Raw genomic sequence first — 27260 nt, 5'->3', positions numbered from 1 at the left:
ATTATAACCACCCTTCAGCTGCACTTTTTTTATGTTAAAGAACTTCATAAAGAAAATACTCTTCAAGTATGTTCAATAAGCTGATGCAACAACCCCTTCTGGAAGTGCAGTGCATTTACAGATGCGCAGAATGACCTCTATTAGCTTTCTACTAGCACAGTTTAGGTGCCTCAATAATACTGGCTACATTTAGACTGCTTATTATTTCTTCCTGTGTGGTAAAGAAAACACCTTTTGCTTACCAAAGCAAAGACTTGACAGTGAACAATGACCCGCATGAGACAAACATACAGCAACTCAGAAATTGTTCAGAACATTTTATCATTTTAGGTAGAATGAGCACCATTCTGACTGTTCTTAAAATCATGACTTACACATGACAGTATTCAATGCATACCTGAGCATTAGGGATAATCTAGTATTTGATTTAAGAGCAGCTGAACCATCTAGTCAGCTGATTTAGCCCCAGAAAACTATTTGTAAAGAAATGTTATTTCTGAGGATGTCTTGTTCCCTAATGCTCCTTCTTAAAAGCAACTTCAAGTATGAGATTATTGTTACTTATTTCATTACTTCTTCGGTTTTTATTGAAGTGAGCCTCATTACAAGAAGTTACATGTTTGCATCTGCCCAGTATTTAAATGCTGCTATAAATGATGCTTTAAATGTTTGTAAATAAAATTAAAATTGTAACAAGAAACTACTTATGAGATAGTTTGTATTAACATTGGCTTAATCTGACTTACACTACAGCAAAAGTTTTAAGTAGCTAGCTTGGAAACTTTCTTAATGTTTAAACCTAAGCCTAACTTGAAGTCACGAGCATTGTTACATAATTTACTCTGTAATACAGTTATTATATATGAATTTTGATTACTTAAGTGCGAATACACCTACATAAAAAGACAGTAAAAATGTATATGAAAAATTTTACGTACTTTTGTTCCTTACAAGACACACTGTTTCATTATGATTGCAGATTACCAGCTCTTATGATATTTTTAAGACTCCTATCATATTTGGTGTTGGTTTTAGATTACCATAGGAATGTGCTAGGATGAAAACTCTCAGTTACATTAAAACGTTACCTCCTTTCTGTTTCTGCTCGGCGAGGTAAATCCTACTCTGTACACTCCTAACATGCCACGAAGTTGCCAATGGGGTTGTGCTTTTTGCACCTAGGGATAACTTAGCCCACTGGGCACAGTTTGCCTCTCCAGACCCCAATGCTTGAGCACATCACAAGGTGCTGTGACACTTGAGCATGGCGAGAACAAAAGGCGAGGAAAGGAAACGTTATCAGGGGACAAATTCAAAGGCAGGCAATTCAAGGACATTTTTTGTTATACTTTTGCAGTGAACCTCACTAAAGATGATAATTAAGCTAGAGAATGATCTAGCGATCATTCTCTTATTTTTTAATGTTGGCCCACACATACACACTTTTTCATCCCCTCCTCCATTTGTGAGCTCTTCTCAGCTTGCAGACTTGGGTGGCTGAGGTGCTGGGGAGCCGAGATGACTAACCAGGAGGCTGAACTTTGCTGCTGCCAGCTGGTGTAAACTGCCCTGTTTTCTCATCAGCATGGCTGCAGCTGCTGCGGGTAAAAACCGCCTTTAAAGCAATTCTCGTCCCCCAAATGAGCCATGTGAATAACCAACTGGCCAAAAGCCTAACAGAGATCTCCTCCTCACCATTCACTATAGTGTGCAAACTGCAGTACAGGTTTTTTATACATTCAGAGTTCGTGACAACAGAGTCAACAGCTTTGACTTTCTCTTGGACATCTAAGAACAACTGTCGAAAGCTGGCACCAAGGTTTATAAATAGCAGCGGCAGTTCATAAACACTGAATTAAGAGTAATTATTGGCCTAACGAACACCAAACTGGAAAGAATGAAGAGATGCAGGCAAGAGATAATTCAGCAAATGAGATGAAAAAGGTGGAGGACAAATGAGTGATGGAATGCAACTGGCAAGCAAGGTGGAGGAGAGAGCCCACAAAACGTGCCAGTGCATTTTAACCTCCCTTCGTGCTGTACCTTGCTCTGACAGCCTAGCTTTATCTTGAACTTAGGACCACAGGTCCAGAAGGGACCCGGCTGGGTCACTGAATCAACATCTCCCAATCACAGGCAGACACATTTCATTAATAAAGCTCACGCCTTAAAAATGGGTTGATTTTCTTGCCTTTGATACTCCTCTTGAAAGGCAAGATTTGTCCGACAGAGCAATCTGGTGGCTTTGTGAAGTGTGAATGCGACTAAGGCGAGGCAAGCAAAAAGAAACGAGTCAGAGACTGCTTTCGTGGGACAAAGGTGTCATTGAGAGAGTGCACAGGAGCTACAGAAGCAAGCTGTTAGCACGCCACGCCGAGGAGACTGGCGAGCCAGGGGAGTTATTTAAGAATGTCTGCAAGTGCTGAAGGCTGCAAGTGGCCACGTTGCTTTCCATCCTTGTTAGCCTCAAGAAACAATGATCCTTTTTGCTAACGAAAGTACAGAGAATTGCTCTTGATGCATGTACATATACGCAATCACTTCTCAACAGCCCCTTTGCCATACTGTACCAAAAAGGAGATTCCCTTCGGGCGGTATGAGCGAATTCACTCTGCACTTGTTTTAAGGTAAGATGTGCAAATGAGTCTCATGTAAGGCACATACCAGCCTGTAAATACTCCAGAACTTGGTCTACCATCATTAATATTGTATCTGCCAACTGTCAGTTGCCAGCAGGAAAAAATCTGATCTGGATCACATATAAGCTTTCTTCTATTCCTACTGAACTAAACAGGTTTTGGCTGGGGCCAGACAGTGCCTGATCCTGTTTCTCAGGACAAAATTGCCCCTTCTACAATGCTGGAATATATTTAAACTTGCACAGCTACTTTCTAATGAGCACTCATTGAATATTTGCTTTCTGGCACACCACTGTGTTGGGTACAGGATTAGCCACATCATGGAAGCAAAATGTCCAGGAAAGATCCAGCCTGCCAGCTGCTAAGGGCAGACAAAACCCTCGGAAGAGGATGGAACCTCCACCCTCCCAGGGGAATAACCTGAGCACAGGGCCATGCCATCAGGGTATTTTTCTCCTTCTTCACTCTCTAAACTTGTGCTCCTGTCCACATCCACAAAAGTCGTGGGAAGGGGGCACTGCGGATTTAAATCTCTCCAGGCTGACGAGAGCCCAGCACGCCTCCTCTCGCTCCTCACACGCGTGCTGCTGTTACTAGGCTGTTGGGTAAATGCTATCTCCCGTCTGTCATATCCGGGCTCCACCCAAACACCTCCTAATCGCTTTGCTGCTTTCCAGCGATTATTTAGGGATACGCAGCTCAAGTGCTCTGACCTGCTCGGGCCAAGGCCAAGTGCCGTCAGAAATGCTGCAGTTGGATGCCCATACGTGGCCTGAAGCTGGGCCCTTCTCAGCGTGAAAGGGCCATACGCTAACATATGATAAACAAATCACTGCTGGCAGTTTTCAGTTACCGCAACGTGATTTATTTTCTGCAGTTAAATTTCCTGTGAGTGAAAGGGATGAAAACTCAACCCATCAGCAGACTCACGAAGACCCACTAGAAGTAATTTCATGTCTACAATCTTTGATTTAAAGGCAAATATGAACCCCTTGGGTTAAAGAAATGAAATATTTAAGAGCTGGAGAAAACTAAGTAACCATCAGGAGTTTTGCCTCTGTTTATAGCTAAGCTATGTAGTATTAACTAATGCCGAAATGACTCATTATGAGATGATGCTTGCTGGTGTGAAAGCAGAAAGAAAATTTCAGCATCCTGAAATATTGAAGCCTCTGGCTCACTTTATCTTAAAACCTGTTTTCTGCATTAAATTAACTTCTCTGCTAATAACTTTGTAAATATACATGTAGGCCTGCTGATACACCACATCATAGTAAAAACTGAATCACGCTTAGTTGCTCGCTTAACATAATTAACAATCTATTTCTGCTTTTTGAAAGGATTTCCAAATTCAGAGTCTGTTTGCTTTTGTTTCACTTACTGAACTCCCCGCCCTGCTTTCTCTGAAGGATGCCTAATATCTAGCCTGCTAATCAAAATGATTGTTCATGATGGGATTTCCACGTGGCGCTGGCATCTACCCACTAGACTTGCCAGCCACAAGCAGGGTTACAGATGCCTGCAGCGGGGAGAGTAACGCCAAGGCCCGTGCTAGGTGAGACGTCAGCCTGGGTGGTGGGGAGGCCGCTCTGGGCTTGCTAGCTCCGATCCACACCCAGGTGACGTGTTTGCTCTCGCAAACACAGCCACAGATTTTTATTGCAGTGGAAGTTTAAATTATGCAGAAACGTGATGTACCTCAAATAAGCCAGAAAGAGTCATGCTTGCTGTTGCCAAATGTCTTTCTTAGAAACTCCTTGCTCGCCAGTTGCTTCCTGTGCATGCTGGGATACAGCAGCAAAAAGATCATCTCTAGCTGTAAGCAACGGCCGCTTTGCACTAACCTCCATTACAAAAGGAAAACCAAATACTACCCTCCACTACACTCCAAAATTTAAGCTTACAAAAGTCTCATTAGTACTGCTGTTACACACATGCATCCCTGTGTCTGCAGAGCTGGAAGGACTGAAGTAATAAAGTGACATTTGCTGCCAAACTCCGAGAAGGATGGTACTGGAAAATATGGTTGAGAAAATTATATGGCACTCATGCTTTAACACAATATGCTACAGTCCGCCAGCATCACAAACACTGTGAAAAATGGAGTTTGAACCTAATCATAATAGTCTGCGACTTACAATGACCCCATGACCCAATGGCACCTAACTGTACGCTTCCATCAGCCCCCATCCTCTCTCAGAGCCCTGGACATCAGGAGCTGCGTGACACTGAGAGGGAAGAGAACAGCCTCTCACCTCCTGTCTTCAGACACCCACACTGCAAACACACCTGCATTGCAAATACAGCTGCCCCAGCCCTCCTATAGAGCCAGTGGAGGCAGATGGGCGCCTTCAGGGGAGCTAAGCCCACCTCCCTTCTGCCAGGTGCTGGGGTACCGGCCCTGGCAGAGGGAAGTGGCTCAGTGCCCTGTTGAGCCATTGCAGACCCGCTCATTGCTGGGAAAGGCAGGAGAGGAGCCTTTGCCTCGCGACTCTGTCATGCCTTTGGTTTCTGGGAAAGGAGCAAAAGTGCCTGGGCAATCTCAGTACGTGCCTGAAGATGGGAAAACAGCAACAGCACTGCGCGGCTCTGCTCACTCCTGCTCCTTCCGTACCTGACACCATTCGCTTAATGCCACAGAGGCGTCTAGGTCCCCAGCAGCAACGCTGAAGATAATGATCTTTGGCCTCAGGGCTGTAGTGGGCAAATCTGGAAGAGGAGTAATTCACAGGGGGACACAGTAATCATCGTTAAAACCAATAATGTGCCAACAGTTATGAATATTGTAGTGTCTAAACCCTAACTTTGGTCTCTACACTTGGCATACGACACAGTGCGGTACCTGAAATATTGCAAGAAGGAAACTGCTGGCCAACAGTTGACTTTAACTCTTTCTTAAACTGCCACTGTTTCATATACCTCCAATAAAAAAAGCTCATCTGGGTGGACCAAACACCAAGTAGAGGGACCGACTCATCTCCATCCTTCTCGGTTACTCTTGGAAAATAGTTTTTACAACTTGTGCAGCCCCAACCTCATGCTGTAGCTTGACATGTGGCTTCAGACCGTGAGCAGACACAAGCGAACACCCCCCTTCTGGGCAGGTTTACAGAGAGCAGGAGCCCAACACCAAGTCCCCCAGCAGGAGAACACCAAAGAAGAACACTGCAGACTCCACTGCACATTTTCAACGGTGGAAGCAACACTTCCCAATAAGGAAGTACACAAGCTATTTGAAACAAAGCTCTCAGAGATTAAGTGTTATATTCAGGTTTACTTAACGTGCTTTAGGAAACCAAATTCTGGCTTTATGGACCTAACAAATGCACTCATTGTGGGAATGATGGCGTTCATGATTTTCTCCTCCTAAGCTGGTCCATACTATATGAAGCACATATATGGCATTTTTCTTCCTATTTAAAGTTCATTATAAACGCTTTATGCGTTGGAAAATGCTCTGAGCGCACCTATCAGATTTTCAATCAAAGCAGCTTGGTGTCTGGTAGGGGCAGCAGAATTGGTCGATTTATTTCATAAAACTTTATGTACAAAGCAGCAGTATCCATGAACTTAATGGTCAGAATATAGAGTCTACAGGGGTAATTTTTATTACAATTTATAGCAAGATTACCCATACTCCACAGTTTTTGGATTTTATTGAGATTTTATGGGACTATATGGCTAGAGCAGTTAACTGCACCCAGCATAGCTATGGTTCACAGAGAATGGGAATTGGCACGGAACACACAGCGTAACTAATCTACTAGAGAATATTAATTGCTATGATCCAATCAAAGGCAATATTTAAAATCATTTCACCAGTCAAATAATTTGCCATAAACCTGTAAAAGAATAGCTGTGAGGAGTGATTGCATGGATGTAATATATGCACATATTTAAGCACCTCTGTCATTGAGCTGTATACATAAACATACACTACTATGTTTTTAAGCAAAGGATTTTTCTCTTTCTAAGCTATTTGAATGCATGAGACCTCATCTACACAAAAAACAAAGTACCAAGACTACTGAGATTTACATCTTACTGAGCATCCAATATACAAATACTCTATCACCAAACGTAAACAGGGAAAACAATAAGTACACAGTATATTTAATATTAAATAAAATATTGCAATGCCACTGCAAAACGGTAGCAGACTGCAATTTACACGCTGCAACAGTCTACAGATAGTTTAGACACCAGGAAGTTTCTGGCAGGTTGGTCCAAGGCACAATAAAACCTAAGGCAGGGATAAAATAAATGAGAAGTTTTATGCATGTGCTTCTACTGGATGCAAATTTGTGGGGTAAAAGCAACTAGATCAAAGCTCAGCCCTGGTGAGAGTACAGAGCTGAAGGACCAGAGGCATTCTTCGCGTGGAGGAGAAAGAATTAACTTCTTTCCTCTTTCTCTGCTCTAAGCTTCCAAAAGGTGCAGGGACTCAGGGTATGTCAAAATGGCCTTCCTCATCCTCCTTACGCTGGGCTTCACAGCACTGGAATATACATCTACCTCAGTCCCTTCCCCAAACCTGCTCCTAGTTAAAAGCATACATGATGTTAAATCCACTGTTGATAAATCTTAGAAGAGCTTGTGCTTCTGTACTGGAAAAATCTAAGCAGGTCACTAGCGAGCCACCAGAAATATGACTTTTCTGGAGGTTTAAGTGGTAGACTGTTTATGGGAGTCCCCATAGTTAACCGAGCTACTTTGTCTTCAGGCAACCTCCTTCCCAATTTCAAATACCACAGCATATCTTGTAACCTGTGATTTAACTCTACATTCTGGCAAGAATTACTATTTACTCTAGTTCTTAAATATATGCACCACCTCCAGCAACGCAGGTCCCACCCTGAACACAAGACTGCTTCTCTTCCTGGCTAGCCACTGCCAACCTGCTCCTCCTTTCCAAAAAACACTAATATTTCTTCCAGATGAACCAAGCAAACAGGGGGAGAGAGATTCAACATCTTGCGGGGCAGGAGGGTGGAGGTGGACAGGGTGGAATGTGGACAGGTTGGAATATGTATAGCTGCAAAAGATTTTTGTGTGTAACAACAAAAAAATTACAGCTAAAGTAGAAACTCTCTGCCTGAATGCAACTCAAATCCAAAATAACCATCTACTAAAACGTAGAAAGGATAATCGGTTCACATGAAGTAAAAAAGGCAACATTACTGGTTTTAATTAAGAGTCTCTTCCATAGCATAATTTATATAAACAGACCATATAATCTGACCTTTAAACATATGGAATGGTTCTCTAAATTTCTAACTTTGTACTATAAATTGTGTTTACTTTTGTGGAATAAACTTTACAGTAGGTAGAAATAACAGGCTGTGCTTTAAAAAAACAACAGGGGCAGTGCATAATGTCATCTAATGGTATTACCTGTTTTCAGTCACAGAAAATTCTGTAGCAAGAGGTACTGAATTTACTACTTATTAATGTATCCACAGTGAGGAATACAGCATGACTAAATTGTGAAAAGACACATCCTGTGTACTTCTGCTAGGTCTATGCACAGACCTAGACAACATGTACAGACAACATGAAAACAGTCCAGCCAATGTCACTGTGGATGTTTATGCACACTGGAGGCAGATGAAGTTCAGTTGGCAAATTTAAATTTATAACGTCCTGACTGCTGGATTTTGCAAGTGGTTGTGTCTTCTGAAAACTTTAAAACCCGTAAGAGTGAGAACCCAAAAACCCAGCAATACCAAGGTTGCACAAGTCCTTGGTGCACCATCATCAGGTGGGAGCTTCTAAAAGGCCCTTCAATGAATGGAGTAACTCTTCTGAACTACAGAGAACAATTTTTAAGGATATTATCTTTGGCAAAGCCTACTGCTAGAGGGACATGATTTGCCAGTGGTATTCATGGATATCTTCTGAAAGCAAAGCAGTGGAAAGACCGATGGCCAATGGGAGTACCAGAGTTTGTAGGGGAATGTGTTGCTGCCATGGTGGATCCTTTCACTCCCACCTGTCCAAGCCTCTCCTTGTTCCCCTTCACCCTGCCCAGATCTCTTTTCTACCCTTCTTTTGCTTCTTCTCCCACCCTCTGTCTCCAACCTTTTCCCACTCTTCCTCCTGGACATGTTCACACAACCATAGCCATCTCACCACCTCTCCTTTTCTCCCCCTGTCCCTTCCATGCTGCCCCTTTCTCAACTGCCCAGCCCCTTCCAACCTCCTCCTTGCCTTTTCCAAGCCACAATTTTTTTTTTGCTTTACTCTTTAAGGGGATTTTTTTTTTTTTCTCACATCTCCACACCTGGATTGGTTTTCACAAGTGCTTATAAAGACAAAAAAAAGGGCAACGGTCCAAACCAAACTTGAGGTTCATGGCACAAAACCATAGAGGTTCTAGAGTTTTTCACAAAAAAAAAAGTGGAATAAATTTTTTTAACATGGAAAATGCTACGTATTTTTCTCTACACTTAATCTCAGGAAGAGCAGAATAGTTTTCTCTTTAAACTTTCCACAAAAAGGAAGAAAAAAAGAAAGAAGAAATAGCCTGAGGCAGACATGAGGCATGGAAAATGTGAGCCTAAATGGTTAACATACAGATAGACTGAGCAACTGAAGGCAGGGTTTTAAGGAAACCATCAGGCAACCTTATCTATAGGTGCTGCTACCTGCTGTGCCTCTAATTACACCTTTTAGCAATCCTCACCATTGCTGAGCAGGGAGCAAAAAAGGCGAGGAAAGAGTTTTTCATGGGATTTTAATGCTCTGGAATACTTTAGTGTATAATAAGGTCTAGTGGTCACCACCTACTCCACGCAGAAAAAAATCTCCAAGTGCTTTTTAAGGCTTTGGATGACAAGACGACAGAGGTGACCACTGAAGGAAGTGAACTTCATCTCTTTGCCACGTTGTAGGGGTAGCAGAGGGTGCAGCCCTGACCCGTGGTGCCCGCAGGGACTTGTGTCTGGCTCCAGTGCCCTCCATGCCCCGACAGCCCTAACACATTACTGCGCTTTGCGCATACGGAATAATGTGAGGATTAGGTTGTAGGGGGCACAGCTGGGCTGGTGGTGTGGGGAGAGCACTTAGAGTTTTGGGGGTCTCCCCGGGGTGCCTCCTCCCCAGGAGGTGCATCAGGAGGATGTCAGTAGGTGAAAATCCACGGTCACCAGGGGAGTCTGCATGTAACTATGTGTGTGCATGCACCTATGGGAGCGTTCTGGGATTACAGAACAGTCTTAGAGATTTGTAGGAATTTATCAAGATTTGTAAATGACTAGTGTTGTATTACTGATACTGAACATATCGTCTACTGACTACCTTCTAATTATGTGTTGTTAATAGATTTCTAAAAATGCTTTGATTCTGATTTTGATTTACACTAGGTGAACTGGGAGGTTCTTATCCTGCAAAAAGCATCAATCTGACAGAAGGGTGCTTTCGCAGGATGATACCCCCAGCTCCCGCTGCTCCCCTTGGGGTGTAGCACGCGGCACAGGACCTCACGGGATGCTACTGGCAGCTCATAAATACAAGAGCTAATTCTCTGCAAACCGGTCTGGTTTTCAATGCTGCAGAAAGGGTTTGATTTAATGGGAAACCTTGCAAGTGAAAAATAGGAGAGGAGGCAGGACAGAGAGCAGAAATGAGCAGCACGTCGGGAAGAAGAAAAGGAGATCTGAGACCCTTCTGAAGGAAGCTGCAACGGAGATTGCCAGGATGAACAACGACACAGAGAAGGACATGCAGCAGCAGAGGAGGAGATGACAGCATGGGTTTGAAATATTAACAGATAAGGAGGGAGAGATGAAGCAGAGCTGCTGAAACTGGCACTCAAAGAACAGTCGGTAAGATGGGAAGGACTATAAAAAATGGAAGAATAGGAAAAGGGAGAAACAGAAGAGCAGGTAGTGATTTCTTGTGCTGGAGGGAAGAGCGAATTCAAACAGAACATGAAGAAAGAAGTATTTGCTTTAATAGCCTAGAAAAGGCAGTTTTGTCTGAGAGAGAGCAAGGTGGACTGTATGGTACCTGGGAAGCATCAGGGGAAGCAGAGAGCCACCCGAGCAAAACGCCTGGAGGCAGGATTAGGGGGATGGTGGTGGCCTGAGAAGGTTTTGCATCAGAATTTAAAATGGAATGGTTCTAGTCAGACCTGGAAGGAAGAGGAAAATAAAACTGGGAATAACAAAGAAAAAACCTTTCTCTATATCCTGTTTCTCGCATTTTACCTCCAAGTACCTGTATCTGAAAAACCGGGAGAGGTCTGAACATAAATCCAATGTAATTTTCATTAATTTTAGCACTGAAAGTATCTCTGTTCAGGAAAGTGCCTAAGTCTCTATTCAAGTGAAAAGGACTTGGATACAGGGTAATGTAAAATATAATTTAAACTGCTTCCCAACCACACCCCTGGATCATCAACACAGTCTCTGGTTTAGCCACAAAGCTGCAACAACACAGAGATTATCGAACAGATGCTGCCGGTCCTATCTGTTGATTGACTTTGTTTCAGCATGTGTATTTTTTTGTTTCTGAAAATTATCAAAGTTCATGCAGAAGTTCAAAGTAGTGACTCTAGATGATGCTTAAACTGCATTGCTCCTTCAGCTGGTAGAGGATCAGCAATCAATTCCATCTGACAGCAACGTCCTGTTGGCACCTGTGTACATTTATTTCTTGCTTTCAGCATGAAAGCTGACCACCGAAGGGGAGTTCGTGTAAGCACATATGAAATTTATTTAATCAATTAATTTATGCAACATCATTGCATTTTATTTTTTATATTGTTTTACATTAAGGAAAGAAAATCACACTCCAGCAAAAGCGGACAGAAGATGACTACCTAGAGTGGACTGTTGCCCATTATTCTTCTATTGTACTGATTCAAATTAACCTCAATATTTATATCAAAAGAATTAGTGACAGCAAAAATGGGTACAACTGATGAGGAAAATAAATATTACAAACGCTTAATCCCTTCTTTTGCTTTAGCTGTACTGTAATAAGTGCTGCAGGACTGGTTAATGATCTCTGCCAATAATAGCACAAAGGCAAAATTGTCAGGGCAGCTCAGGAGGCCTGGAGCTTGTGGGCTGAAATCCCTATGGCACATTAAATTCTGGAATTTTGTTGACAAAACTGGGGTAGCAAAGTTCCAGTTTTACAAGATCAGGAGGTGCTTCCTACAGAGGAGACTACCAGCAGAGCCAGCTAGCACCTTTGAAAAGAAAACAAATGAGAAAAATTCTGGATGAGCTCAAGGTCAGGTGCAGCTCAAAGCTCCAAAACCAAACTACAGACTAAAACTTTCCTTTTTCTTTTTTCCCCGGACCACATGGTGAAAAGTTCTGCTTTCATTCATCATTTCTTGACATAATGGCACCAAGTCCTAAAATTACAACACTGTATGAAGTGCAATAAAATTTCTTAAACCATCATTTTGAGGCTTAAAACAAAAACCAGATCAGCTGTGAGCTGGTTTTCTACGTCCAAGCATGTTGAGAGGGCATAGTCCATGTTCGGGTACTGAGTGAATGGGAGGAGAACCAAAGATTTATGGACAATGGGATGCTACTAAACATCAGACTGACCCATCACTGTAATCCTATAGAATAATACACAGTCACCAGTATATCAAAAACAGACGTGAGAGTTGAAGAAAAAAAGTCTTTCAGTTGTAGGGACCTGTTCATTATACAATTAGGTACAGAAGAGATGTTGTAAGATGTATTATTAAATGCCCTGTAGTCTCATAAGCCCTGAAGTAAGGTTATCTGCCAGTACCCTCACTTTCTGCCTTCAAGCAATACCTCATTTCAGGGGTGAATTAGCCACATTTTATTCACTCCCATGCAATGAACCTTGAAATGAGTCTCTCTCATTCCTTTCCTCATGTTCCTATCTGTGTCATTAATGCCTTCTTTATAAAGCTATGCTTTTCAACATATCTGGGCACATCTGTTTTCTCTTTTCTTTCTCCACCCACCATGTCACCATCTCTACCAAGCTTTTGCTCCCTCATTAACTGTTATGTTCTCATTCTTTCTTGCTCTCCAGCTCCCCTTTCTGTGTTCTTTGGACACCTCTCCAAGAGTGTATCTGTCCTTCTGGCATGTGTTTTCTTCCTCCCTTCACACCTCCATGTGCCCCTCAGGTCGTATGTCTGCAAAACTCATTCCCAATATATACACTCCATGTGGCTTCCTTCCTTTCTGCTGTTTAATCTGGAAAAAGAAGCCTAATTCAAAGTATTGCTCTGCTACTCCTTGGGCTTAGTAAAACCTACCTCTCTGCATCTGCTACCTCTCTGTGGTCCAAAAGCCCTTCCTTCTCACGTTCCTACAGCCCAACAATTGCTTTCTCTTTGTATGGCAACAATCTCTCTGACATTCTTTCTCTTGCCAAACCTGTATCACCTGGTGAGTTTTCCATGTTCATCTGTGACATTTTGTATATTGTCATTATTCTGTTGTCCTTTTTCGGGGGCAGGGGGATTTATTCCTCTCAGGACAAAACTTGCCACGACTTGGCTGAGCATCTAACACCACCGCTGACCTCAATCATTTTAAACATATTTATTTTAAAGAGCATCTGGAGCGAGACTTCTAAAGGTTCCTTCCGATAGTGTAAGTTATGTGTCTTTTCAGCAAATGACCCTGTAAGTTTGTACGCTAACAGTTTTATAACTCTCTTACATTTTTCCTCACGCGAGAGAGGTTTTAGAGATGCCACAGATGCACAAAACTGGTTCCCCCCCTTACCTTTGACGTGGCTTCTCCCATCCTCCAACAGTGGTACTACTATAGTGTTGTTCATATTCCCAGGTGATCTCACAGCTGTGTAGACAACAGGTACCGACTGTACCACCACGGGGATACGGTGCACGTGACTCATTTTGTTGGACTGCAAGTTCATGGGGCTTGAAGGTGGTACTGGATGGATAATGTGCAAAAACTGCTGGCCTCCAACACCAGACGCAGAGGCCACAAGAGGACCTGGAGTTAATACTGACGGTACAGATGCCGCTGAGGATACCGATGTTATTACTGTGGGTGATGAAGCTGGCCGACTAGAAGAAGAAGAAGTAGAAGTAGAAGAAGGGGAGGAGGCTGATGCTGTAATGGAAACCGGTGAAGATGAAGCTGCTGTAGGGGATGACCTGGCTTTGTTTATTGACAAGTCCACTGGTTCAGTCTGTGTTTGGAAATGGTCTGTAGATAATGAATCCTCCACGGGGTCTGCCTTCATGTTGTTTAGTAACAAGGGTACAGCTTCCATATCTGGGTAGTTGTGGACGTTTGGAGACTGTTGAGGAAGGACAAAGGGACATAGTTACACATGTGGCTGAAGACGACTTGCATACCAAATTGCTAACGTGCATCACACAACTTCGTCACGAAAGCCACAAGATTTGTTTCCCTTTCTTGTGTCAGCTCATAATTTTAAAGGACAAATCATGCTAGAAAGCACAGACATGTTCAGTTTGAATGGAGTATTGAAAAAAAGTTCTACTCCCATTTCTTAGAAGGCGGCAGGATTACTGTACAAGATCACCCTGTTTCTTTGCACCACGCAGTCATCAGTGACAAAAATTTTAGTATCTCCACAGGTAGCCACTATTTATATTCACAGGACACTTCTTCCCAACATCTAACTATAAGCTACAGTGTTACTCTCTCGTGTCATCTCCAACAGACATGAAGAAAAACTGGTCACCACCATTTTTCAAACAACTTTCTGCATGCTTCAAGGCTGCCATTTCCCCTTACTTGTCTACTTTCTTCTAGACTAGGCAGACCTTGCTGCTTCTTTCTGTCATAAGTCACCTTTAAAAGAACAAGCCTTAGCACCCGTTTGCTCACTGCAGCCGTCTTTGTAGCTTTGTCCACATCACTTTTCAGAAGGCGGTGCCTTACGCTAAACACAGTCCTTTGGTTCAAAGTTCGACTTTTTGTATTCTGCGTGGTTACTGATAATGAGCTTACAGGTCAGTACAGAGCCCCACGTTTGTATGGTTGTCCTGTTACAGGCAGCAACGGCTACAGCAATTGGTTATTCTGAATTAGCACGTTAGATAAATAATTTTTTTGTGTGTTTGTTTTTCCATACTAATTAAGAACAATCTTCCTAACTTTGCAAAATCATCTTATGCTTTAGACCAACTCTTTCAAAGGTGGTTGCTCTAAATTTATTCTAGACTGTTGCCTTCTGCTATTTTTATAGTTTTATTCCTTATTTCCATCATCAAAGAGGTTAATAGAATTTTTGAATAATGCTAGGCCAAAGATAGATCCCTGGAGAAGCTCATTTGATATATCTTTCCTTTTTGACAGAACATCATTAATAACTACTCTTTAAAAATGTTTTTTCAAGTAATTTTCAACGGGCAGAGCAAGGAAGGAAATGCCCATCTATAACATAGTAGTAAGACAAAGCACAGCTCTCATCTCCCCAGCTAAGTACCTCCAGGGCACTGCGCTGCAGCAGAGCTTCTTTACAGGCACACACACGCTGTTACGTGCTGTAGTATGGAAAACCTACCTCAGAAAAACCCATTTACCAAGCTACTTCACAACTCACTTGACCCAAAGCAATTAGTCCATATACAGATCTAACAAGCCATCTTTTCATGGTACCTAAGCAGCTCTAAATGCATTCTCTCAATCTCTAGATTATAGTATTTACTAAGTATCCAAAAATATTCAGTCAGAAATATTTAGGCCAAAAATATTTTCGTTCATCTACTCTAAATAAGCTAACAATCAAGCATGCTATGAATTCACTTTGGGATTTTTATAATCAACTATGTTAAATATTTTCATGGAGAACCCTCCTGGTTTTGAGTAGGAGCCAAATTCCATCACAGAATGGAGTTCTATTGCAAAAGGGAAATAGAAACACTAGTATTAAAATTGTAATAATAACAGCCTAACTGGATATTATCCCTGGCATGCTGAAAGATGAGATGTTGTAGTAGACCCCACCTATTCAGCTGATTTAGACTGGTTCTTCAATCTGGTATTTTCCCCCTTTTGAAAGCAAGACCTTCTCTGGAACAGTGAGCCTCTTCCTCTATTCATACACAAATCAACTTAAAACAAAGGGACCCCCATTCATCCTGCCCCTGGACCCTGCTGTTCTGCTTTAATACTAATAACAAAAGAAAAAATCCCTTTCTAAAGACAGTGGGAAGTTCTCCTGCTAAAAAAGAACACAGAGTGAAGAACAGGTCACTTTTCAAAGTGCATAACCAGCCATGAGTGAAAAGGTTATGAAAACCTGTTCTTCAAGGCGGCAAAACCTCCTGTAACTTGCCCAGTAATAATTCCATAACTTCCTCTGAAACACCTTATCCAGGCTATTGTCAGTAATGCAATTCTGCACTAGGCATACCATATGTGCCATGATAGAGACAAACCCATAAATGTGGCACAAGCAGTTAATTTGTAAAATCTTGACAAGTCTTATATATGCAATGGGCAAACTGGTTCTGCTGAACTAAACAGACTGGTGGTAGAGTGAAGGCAAGGCAGAGAGGGACACCCTGCACTGCTACACCCAAATCTTCATCAGGCCAAAGACAACCTCTTCTATCTTAAATGTTTGAGAGAAGGGGGATAAAGGGGATCAACTCAAGTACAAGGGAGATGAGGGATCCCCTTGTGCACATGGCTGGGCAGGGGTCACCTAGAAGCAGGATGAACCACCAGCTCCATCCACAGGACAGATAAATGTGCCACGGAGAAAAACCTACATGTTGACGTACTTCCAGGCTTCCCCTGGGTGCCAGGGGCAGGTTTCAGGTTGACTTAATGCTGCCTGCCTTAGCAGCACTGACTTGTTACTTTGTGATCTGAAGGATGGATTTCCCTGCTGTTGCCGATCTCTGTTGCTCTTCAGAGCACCCTGCAGTGCTCTGAGGGGACTGGGGACTTGATCTAACCAGCATATGCACGTCAGACTGCTCCCAGGAGTCTTCTGACTTCTGGGACACTCCTGAAGCTGGATGCAAGGGATCCACATGGACCTCGAAAGCAGTCCCATCACCAAAATGAGTGCAGTCTGCCCCAAACTCCCACCTGCCTTTGCAGCAAACAGCATCAGGCCCCTTAAAGGAAGAGTAAGGAAGAACCCCAAACCCTTAGGTAACTGATGTCACACAAAGTACTTGTTCCACGGATTGAGTCAATTGTCTTTGAGACAAAGCACAGGTCATGACTTACAGATTTTTCTAGTTTGTGCTAAGAACAGGCCATTGGTTTACTACAGTAATTCACCTAGTCTTTTGGGAATTTAAAAAAAAAAAGGAAAAGAAGTATCATGTGACTGCAGTCTATTATACAAATCACTTTCTCCTTTAATAGCTCTTCTGCATTTACTTTTGTACTGTACATCCCGTATATTGCACCTACCTTTTGGTAGGTACCCTCTTCTTGTCCAGAGCTGCTGGAGGGGTCATGCAGTCTCTATGTACTACAGTAATACTGTTTATATTATTATTTCAGCCTTCAGTAGTGGAACTAAACTTGAAACATTTACAATTCCTTCATGGATTTCTCCAAACAGGGTGCAAACTGGTATGCCCTTCAATGACCTCCTTTCTCTGCCAAAACCCTAAGATTAAGAATGCCCTTTCTTTGGTAAATTCAGGCTGTGACTGTTGTCAGTCAATGTTACAAGAGAACAGGATCCTTATCAAAACAGGTTTGTATGTCCCGTGCTCAAGATAAAAATTGTAAACAAATGTTGTATTTTGTGCTGGTGGTGGTGAACAAAAAGATCTACCCCAACAACTCATGCTCCCTTACAGTGACCTACAAGTGGTATAGATGTTTCTCCATGATCTTAGATTTTAGCTAAGCTGCCAAGGCTCTATTTGAACTGTATTTGAATCAAAACTTTGAACATTAAATTATCATTATTTTCTGAAAATGGATAGTATATGCAAACCTTTCCCAACAATGATGACTACTCCAGAATGAGGAACTATGTGATCAAGAGTAGCAATGAAGCCAAAAACGATGGGTACATTCTCAGAACACTATTTCTTAGCATCTCCCTGTAATGTCATCAACCAAGAATTAACTGCTCATTTCCCTAGATGATGAGTGTTGCCGTTAGTTTTATTTAATGGAACCACATCTTTTCTAATTGAGAGGATCACAACACTATGGCTGGGATATTCAAGGGTATGCTTCCAGCCATTTTGTCAGCTTATAAAGTGAATTGGATGAAAAACAAATGGTTGCGTGTTTTTTCTCCTGTCTCTCCACTCCTCCTGCCTTTCCATCCTCATCTAGTAAACTGGGCTTCTTGTGGTGGTGTGGGCTCAACTGATTGCTAGTTTGGGTGTCTGGAACAGGTTTTCCTCATCTGGCACCCCAAAAGCGTCTGTGTTGGTTTTGCAAACTTTGTTTTGGTTTTAGGGGTCTAAACTCTATTGGGAATTTGGCAGCTTCCAGAGAGTTTGGTGGGTTAGGAAGGGTTCAGCCTGAGGTCCCTGTAACCCTGTGGGCTGCCTTGGGCGTCAGCCCAGACCGCGAGAGTACAACATGAGGGGGTACAGCTCCATGAGGCTTCCCTCATCTCACTGCTCCTGCCCGCTGGCACGAAGGAGAGGGACAGCTTCAGCCCTGCCTCCAGCTCGGACTCAGAGGCAAATCTCAGCAATGCCTCTCCCTGCAACACTGCCATCACATCCTTATGCTGTTCACCATCCACTCAAATACAGACTAAAACGGAACTGGAGGGTAGGTTAGGATGGCTCCCTGCTAGAAACGGCTTTTTAATAAAGCTGCAGCCTCTACTAGCCAGTGCTCTTGGCTCATGCTTTTTGTGCCTGCCCTTTAAAGCCATATACCAATATTCTCTGCAGTGCTTTGTTTCATTAGCTTGCCATTAATAAACACTGCCAGGAACATAACATGTGATTTCCCTATTCACAAAGCTTTTTTTGGCTGTGTAAAAAAGCATTCCTTACTGCCTGTTTTCCTGACTGTTATGGAAAAACAACCAGCCAGCCACACAACCAGCCACAAGACCCTGAGTGAAGCATGGTGAAATTATGGCTGATAACGTGTTATCTGCTGGATGGTCATCCTTTCCTGCACAGTTCTACTTCATCGTCCTTCCAGCCCCCTGAACTCCACCTCCTAACTTACTTCAGGGTAAATTTTGCAACAGCCCCCTTCCACTCTCTTACTCTGCTCATGGCAATCTTCTCTGTGTACCAGCACTGCCTCCCATCATAGCCAAGCCCTGACAGACTCATAGTTTCCACACAGCCGAAGTTAAAACCAGTGAAAAAGCAATGATCATTTTGTTTTCAGCAACTCATCCTGACGCCTTGCAGTTCATCAACTTCACAGGGTACTAAGCTTCAGTGAGTCTTTATGCCTTTGTGGAGTTTTATTGCTCCCGCACAGCAGAGTTTACAAACCTCCAACAATCAGTTGTCAGCTTTTAAAGTGTTCTTCCTTTCTGGCAGCAATCTCCCAAGGTCAAACAATTTGTAAGAAAGCATACCAAAAAAGCTGTCCTTGATGACGGAAACCGAACAGACTAAATTTAGCATTTATAAAATAAGCTGGCTTTGAGGACAGGAAGTTAAAAAATAACTTGCTAAACGTTTAACTCTTCAGTCAAATCACACAAACCCCCTCCTTGGTTGTCATTGTGCTGCCACACCTCATTCTGCTCTGGCAGGAGAAATTTCAGGCAGGATGATTTTATTTTCTCAGAGTAAAAGAAGAGTGAGATGAGAAAAGTCATACTCTTTTTGAAAAGCTACCCACAATGTTAACCATGCCGCTGCCACTACCATACCAAAACGCCGAGGCTTGGTGGTGCAGGCATGCTGTCTTCCGGGCAGGCAGTGGAGAACTGCGCCAAGGCAGAGCAGCCTTCAGCTCTGATCATGCTTGAAGGGTGAAATCTAAATAAACCAGGAATATTCCGCAGGTTACAGATTTTCTAACACTTCACTGTAAAAGAAACACATGCTAGGTTTGAAATGACAAAGAGCACTCGCTCTAGCAGAAGTAATTTTGCTTCTGCATAGCAGACAGATGTGCTTACAACTCTAATGTCATTAGACGGGCATGCAGGTGGATTTGGTTTAGGATATGGTATGTTCATCTGTGTATGCGATTTGTTTTTTAGAATTAAAATGGAATATTTTCCTAATCTGGCCTGTAGGTAAGGGTAGAAAGCTCATCCCCTTGAAACGGCAATTCTGCAGGTACTTGCCATGAAGCATATTTGCCTCTATCAGTTTTGTCCTGTCACACCCCAACCAGGCACTTACAGAGTATGAAAGGTTGGCACAGGGCTAGCTTGGGTAAGTAGCAGCTTCAAAGAGCCCTGGAAGTTATGGCCCAAGTACCAAGCCCTTTACTCGGAATCCTTGTTTGTTTATCTTGCTTATCACTGATCTAGGAGTGAACTCTCTTTAAAATTATGGGAAGAGATGTCTTTGAAAACACCTTCCCGTCATGAGAACTTACATTTGCAATACTAACACGCTTCTGCCCAAAAATTGCCACTTTAACAAAAGCGAACAAAATACTCTAAGAAAAGGGAGAAGTAATACAACCTGCAAAAAACATGAACTAAACAACCTCTAGTTGAAACACTCCTGTCACCCTGAAGAGACATCTGAGACTCAACTACGCTCACTTTGAGATGCAGCTATCACTCTTAATCTGTCTGTGAGGGGTACCCCAGTACAGCAGCAACAGACGGCTATATAAAATCCAAAGGGTGAACATGTAGATAGTTGAGAACTAAAACTGAGCAAAATACTTTTAAAATTGTTTTCAAATGCAAAAGCACCAAGTGAAGAGGCGTTTGTGCCTTTTTGGTTGAGGCTGCTGCCGCAGGCTTTCCCAGGCTGACAGAACTGCTCAGCTTGGATTCCTTGGACGAATGCAGGAGGTCACACTGAAGAAGAAAGCAAAATGCAAGACAGCTGGATCTTTCTCCTTTTTTTCTGGAAGCATAAATTAAAACGTGGCTTACTATCAGTTTTCAAGAAATGGTTCCTCGGGGTCAAGGTTAAATTTGTGTCCCAAGGAAGAAGAGAGACCCTCAAGAAACAGTATGCTTGGGTAAGACTTACAACAACTCCCACTGAAGCTTTTCTAAAAAGCACCAGTTGGGACCAACAAAGACAGAGGGTAGAGCCCAGGGATTATTAAAATAAAAAGAGGTTCAATGAAAATGCATTTAAACAAATTGGAATCGATTCAACAGGAGAGACTGAGTGAAACCCACTTTAAAGCACTTGTGATTCAATTAATGTATCATTATCTCTGCGTAACACTTGGATGCTTGATTTCAAAGTGGATGTTTCCAACCCTCAGGGCCTAAAAATAAAACTTCTATTCTCTTTGTAGGTCTGAAGAGACAAAAGAAACTCAGCACATGCTATGAGGCACAGGTAGCCTTTGTTAGCAGCATTGCTAAACATGTAGAACTTACAGAAGCTGCCCCAAAATAAAACAGAATTAACGAAGAGCTGGGGAGACCAAATTTAAACCAACCATTCATACATAGACAAGCAAAATTCAAGCTCCAAGGCTCTAAAAATTATTTTTTAACTTTTCCTGAACAGTCACACTATGGTGTTATTCCACAACTACTTCAACAATAAAAAAGTACCATGTGCTGCAACGTTTAGTAACAGCTCAAACTAGAACTGGGGAAATGTGCTTCAAGATGAAAGCAGATCCCTGTGCAAGCAGCATTAGTTTTTAAACATGTTTAACAATGAATGCAAATACATCTAGTGTGAAATGACTTGTTTTTAAATAATACATTTGCAAATACAGAGTAAGCATTAAGGTCATTTGGCATTTAACTCTCCTGTCCCAAAACTGACATGGTCACCAAAGGGTTTCTCCAATGGCACAGAAGAACAAGTGATTACAGATTTCTAGAGCCCAATAAACTAATCAGCCCCCATAATATCTGGTACATGAAATGCAAAAATTATACATTTCTGGAACACTAGGCCAAATTCTCAGTATCTCAACCTCTACTTGGGCCTGCCGTGATTATTTTGAAAAGCAACAAAACCTACCCTCTTGATCCCTAAATCATTCACATTCAGATAACTAGACGTTCAGCATAGATGTACTACTTATATTTGAGCAGTGTTACTAGAATGCCCTATCAAAGGAAGAATCTGTTGAAATGAACTGATTTATGCCCAGCGTTATGACGCTACTCTTCAAGAGAAATAAGTCTAACAAAGATGTGGAACAATGGTATTATAAAAATGTTGCTTGCAATAATACTTGCTTAAGCATATAAAGAATAATGATAATATATTTGTATTCCTTGTACTAATCCATTTTAGATTTAAAAGTAACTTCTGAACAAATGGCAGATCCCTAAATAACTGTTAAGGGAAGGTAAAATACCATGAAAAAATATCTTATTGCCTCCATTAGTCTTGGGATTTAAAAAAATGTTTATAAAATCCCAGACAGGAAGAATTTCACATACCCACTTAGTAGCTCTCCTCTTAAGTTTTTCTCTCATGTTTTGGGTGTAATTCTTCTTTTAATTTCACAGAATCATAGAATCATTTAGGTTGGAAAAGACCTTTAAGATCATCGAGTCCAACTGTTAACCTAGCACGGCCAACTCCATCACTAAACCATGTCCCTAAGCACCACATCTACATGTCTTTTAAACACCTCCAGGGATGGCGACTCAACCACTTCCCTGGGCAGCCTGTTCCAATGCTTGACAAGCCTTTTGGTGAAGAAATTTTTCCTAATATCCAATCTGAACCTCATCTGGTGCAGCGTGAGGCCATTTCCTCTTGTCCTATTGCTTGTTACCAGGGAGAAGAGACCAATACCCACCTCGCTACAATCTCCTTTCAGGCAGTTGTAGAGAGTGATAAGGTCTCCCCTTAGCTCTTCATTTTCTCTAGTCCAATTTTAAATCAGCATTTTTCCATTTAGCTTATCCAAAAACTATGCATCAAAGAGTACTATGAGTTAAATGAGATTACTTGAGTTAATAAATTTGAGTCCTTGATATTTACATTAGAAAATAATATGAAAAATTGTACTAGACATACATTGGGATTTTTAAATTAATTCGGTTTCATCAATCTAGACTAGTTACTTAGCCTAAGACGGAATACATCAGGAACTTTCCGCAAGTACCTACCAAGCGGGTTTGCCGATAGAGAGGTTCACCAAACTAGCAAGGCTTAGTGAAAGTAATTTTTTAAAAAACGTGCTCAGCAGCATTTCCATTCCTAGTTGAAAATATTCAAATTATGTTCTAAGATTTTTATCTAACACGGAAGCATTCAGTGTTTCCACACAAACCACCTTGCACTGACAAACAATGAAAGCCTGAAGAATAATTTGTAGCCAACAGTTTGCTGAAGATCCCACAAGTCAAAATTCTGATGCAAAGATTTGGTAAATACTTTCTTACTCTGCACATCATCACAGAATATTCATAAATGTATTAGCAATAAAATGACTCTGACAAAAAATGCATCAGACTCTTACTTCTACCTTTTAACCACCTACAAGCTGTTGCTTAGCTCCAGGCAAAACTCAGCCATATCCCCACCAGCCCTGGAGCTCAGCACTCCCAAACTGATCTTGCAATTCGAAGTCGTTCCTCCTTGGGCAAGCAGTGCCAGATACTGCAAGAGGACTCTGCACCCAGTAAATACAGCTTGTGTGAAAAAGGCATAAAAGAGCAGGCAGTTAGTTCTTTTCGATTATTCCTCATTTCTCGGTCTTCCTCACATGTCCTCTGAGGTATGAAGGTTATCCATACACTGCAGCTGGGTTCCTCTCTGTCTCTACTTGTCTTTGTTCATCTTAATTTCCACCAGAACGATTAATTTTCCTAAATGAACCTCCGTCTTCTGTTTACTGTTCTTCAAGCCAAAGTTTAAGTTTGTTTTGTTCTTCTGATCTCTCAACTGAAATTGCATCTTAGTTTCAACACACTGTTCTTTACTAAAATAAATACATTGAGTAGAACTAACTATAGTTAGGTCCAACTGAAATTAATCCTTTCAATGGTTTGGCGGGAGAAAAAAAGTTCCCTTTGCAGAGAAAAAGTCTAAGTAATTTTTTACTAAAAAATAGCACTTTCCAGCGTCTGTTCCTTGAACAGACTTGCAGGACACCTACCCCACAACTAGCCACCCGTCTCAGTAAAACAAATGTGGCCGGTACTGTTTGCTGGCACTGCAAGTCGATGGCCTGAATTTCTATAGCCAAAACCTCCCATCCTCTGAGCACAGGTGGCTCTACCCCAGGCTGGTTGAACAGGACACGACGAGCTCACCTCTAACCCCCTGAAGTCCTCTGCCTGCTTCCTGCTGCTGCCCTTCCTCTGGGACCGGGCAGCACCGAGGAGGACATCAGCTGACCTTGAAGAAGGAAAAAGAGCCGTATTTGGGAGGAGACGAATAACACTGGCCAGAAAAAAGCCCTACAGAGGCAGACGAAATGCAGAGATTGGGTCTGGTGCTGTCTGAGAGAGGAAACTGATAGTGAGTCCTGGCTGGGAAGGCTGGGATGCCGTCAGCAGGGAGACCCAGGCTCCAAAGGGTCATGTGAGGTGAGTCAGTGAATTAAGGAAATTAGGCATTTTAAATCCTAAGCAAGCCATTAGGTCACCAAATGTCACCTCAGATGGAAATGGGAGGACTATGAGATGAAGATGAGGGTGGGAAGGAAACAGTTCCCATATCCCTGGGTGGTGGGGCTGGCTGGGAAGGCCACAGGGCTTGGCTGGATGCAAGGAAAAGCGTCCCACCCCAGAGGAGGAGAAGGGTCAAGCTTGGAGTGACCAGACTAACGGCTTTGTGCCAAGTGAAGCAAAATGCCCTGCCAGCGCCTGGCAGAGGACCCGAAGCCGCTGAGGTTCACCATTCCTCTGCTGTCAGCAGATATCCCTGAAACCCGCTGGTGAAACATCCCGTCCCTCCACCACACCACAAAAAATGAAGACAAGAGGTGCGTATTGCAGTAACTGCCTGCTACGGGGTCTGATCAAAGTTAGCGCAGACAGCCCTCTTCCTAACACTGCCCAGAGGCAGATTGCTTCATCTTTCAGGGTCACTAATGTTCTTTTCACATAGCTTTTGCAAAGGGAGGATTGGGATGGCTATTTTTGACTTTTTCCCCCAAAAGTGAATGCGCTCTTATATAAACTATGAATCTGTATATTTGGAAAATTAATTTTTAATGCCTCTGGAACGGATTTTGATTCAATTGACTGACCTGGTATGTCACATTACTTACTGTTAAAGAAGAAAAGACCAAGAATAAAAACCTAACCGCCTCTGTGCACCTTTTCTGACTCTTTATATAAATTATAAAAATTACAGTTAAAGGCTAAATAAGATAGGATATGGATTATGAGACCGACAAGCTATTGACACCATACATGGACCAGCAGACGAACACTCAGGTACAGACCATTTAACGCAACACTCTGGAGCTGACTGCGAAGACTTCCTTGCTTCAGTTCTTACCCTAAAGCAATAATAACCAGTTACTGATAATTTCAAACTGATTAGTCTTCAGAAATCTCCTTAGATGGGGATAATAGAGACTACCTCCACTTTACATAAGGGAAGACGTAGAAGAAGAATCTCAAGAGCCTTTTCAGTCCTACAATACCAAAGCTTAGAGTTACAACTATTAGAGGTAAAACATTATAATACTCAATAAAAAAATAAATGCATTCTAACCACGAAGCCCTATTTATATTATTTTATTCTTTCTGATTTTTAAGGATACTGAATACAAATAGTCTAGAACAAAATCTGTTGTTATTCACAGTAATTTTCATGCTCTAAAGTAAAGCCTGCAGTGTATATCTACAACTCTCATTATATGAAACTATCACATCTGAAATTTGAGACAATTGTACACACTCATATTCTTGTTTCTTTATACCTTTGATCTTAAAAGCAATATATATCCCAGCAACTGAACTAAAAGGAACTCAAACGGATTCATTTTTTAATAGCTAACAATATCACCATGATTTTTATTACACAGCAGAAGAAACCGGGTATTTCAGTGTTTTTCTCAGAGCAGAGTAATACAAAGCTAATATGACGACTGCATTATTAGTTATGGATGACATCTCTCTAAGTTTGTTCCAAAGGCCTAATTGTTTTTAAACCAAGGAAGCATCCATTTTCAAAGTAGGTGCTCATAACAGCAGCTTAATAACTTTTCATTTGCTAAGCTTATATCAACTTTGGAATATGACAGTTCCTAAAATTGAATTCTGGTATAAACAAAATTGTTGGGTTTTGACAACAAGTAATACATATAAAATACCAAATCAGACACCTGAAGCTAAACTGTAGGTAAAACTATTCTCTTGAGTCCCCTTTAGAGATATATATTTTAATTTAATGGAAACTTCTTATATGCTCCCCATGGTCACAGGGGCAACAAGGCACAAACTCTTTTTCCAGCTTGTCTAGAGAAAGTGGAAGAAATGGAAAAAGGGAAAATAACCTTTTTTTTTATTTTGGTCCATGAATTATTTTTCAACAGAATGAAAAGTTTTATTTTATTTTATTTCCAAGCTCTTTAGAAGTTTCTGTTTAAAAAAAAATAAAGGGGAGGGGTGTAAATATTGAAACGAACCATCATTAATGATGCACATTGACCCACTTAATATTTAGGCAGTCAAAGAACACACATCAGTTATTTTCTCATCTTTTTGTTATTTCTTTACTGATTATAACAAGCTAGTGAATTTGAAATCAATTCCCAAAAGTATTTGGTTGACCTAAATCCCCTTTCCCTGTCTCCTCCCCACCCCTGTGCTTTGTTAACAAAACAACATTTTGTACAAAGTTTACCCTTGGCTCTTTCACTAAGCCAAATGTTTTGGACTCAGTCGGATGCCCAGGCATATCCTGGTCCACACCAGAACCTCCTGGTGCACAGGAGATGGCAAAGAACTGGGGGACAGACTCCAGCACCCTCATGAAGAGGCACTGGCAGCAGCTGCGGTACACCGGCACACCTCAGAGGCACAAGGTGATGATACTTGCAACTGTGCAATTGCCTACGTACAAAAACCCCAGCAAAAGACACACACAAGCACCTCCTGCAAGCATGGGAGGCAGAAGCAAAAAGTTCATGCTTTGCTTCGTGCTGGTAAAAAGGTTCTGTAATGCTTTATTTCATATTTAATGCAGAAATAAACACACTGCCCACTGTGTAATGTAGTGTAACATCACAACAGTGATGCTTGGGTAAGCACTGTCACACATATCCATGTTAGATTCAGCAGGATGCAACACCTGGTATTGGCTATGGAGCTGATGTTTTGCCACATCATTGAAATCACTCTCCACATTTGAACCAGATTTATTGTCATGGTCAAAAAAAGAAGGTCCTCAACTCCATGACTCCATTACCTGAGATCTGCTCTGCAGAAGGATCTGGACAGGCTGGAAGAGTGGGCCAGCAAGAACCTTATGAAGTTCCACAAGGACAAGTGTAAGGTCTTGTACCTGGGAAAACATAATCCAGGAGTGCAGCACAGACTGGGAGCCACCTGGCTGGAGAGCAGCTCTGTGGAGAGGGACCTGGGCGTCCTGGTGGGCAG

The 27260-nt window shown here is 42.0% G+C and overlaps 1 protein-coding gene across 10 annotated transcripts in view; it reads right to left on the bottom strand.

Annotated features, from left to right (window-relative positions):
* KLF12 (KLF transcription factor 12) overlaps window positions 1-27260 on the bottom strand; it is a 251827-nt gene that overhangs the window by 82767 nt on the left and 141800 nt on the right. For all 10 annotated transcript variants that reach the window (XM_064440736.1, XM_064440737.1, XM_064440733.1 and 7 more), the window contains one exon: window positions 13382-13925. In XM_064440736.1, the coding sequence (XP_064296806.1) occupies window positions 13382-13925 (544 nt within the window). The remainder of the gene's footprint in view (window positions 1-13381; window positions 13926-27260) is intronic.

Source organism: Phalacrocorax carbo, chromosome 1 (genome assembly GCF_963921805.1).
Source record: "Phalacrocorax carbo chromosome 1, bPhaCar2.1, whole genome shotgun sequence".
Classification (NCBI taxonomy): Eukaryota; Metazoa; Chordata; class Aves; order Suliformes; family Phalacrocoracidae; genus Phalacrocorax; species Phalacrocorax carbo.
Note: the sequence above shows the minus strand (reverse complement) of the source record. Positions and strands in the feature narration are given on the sequence as shown.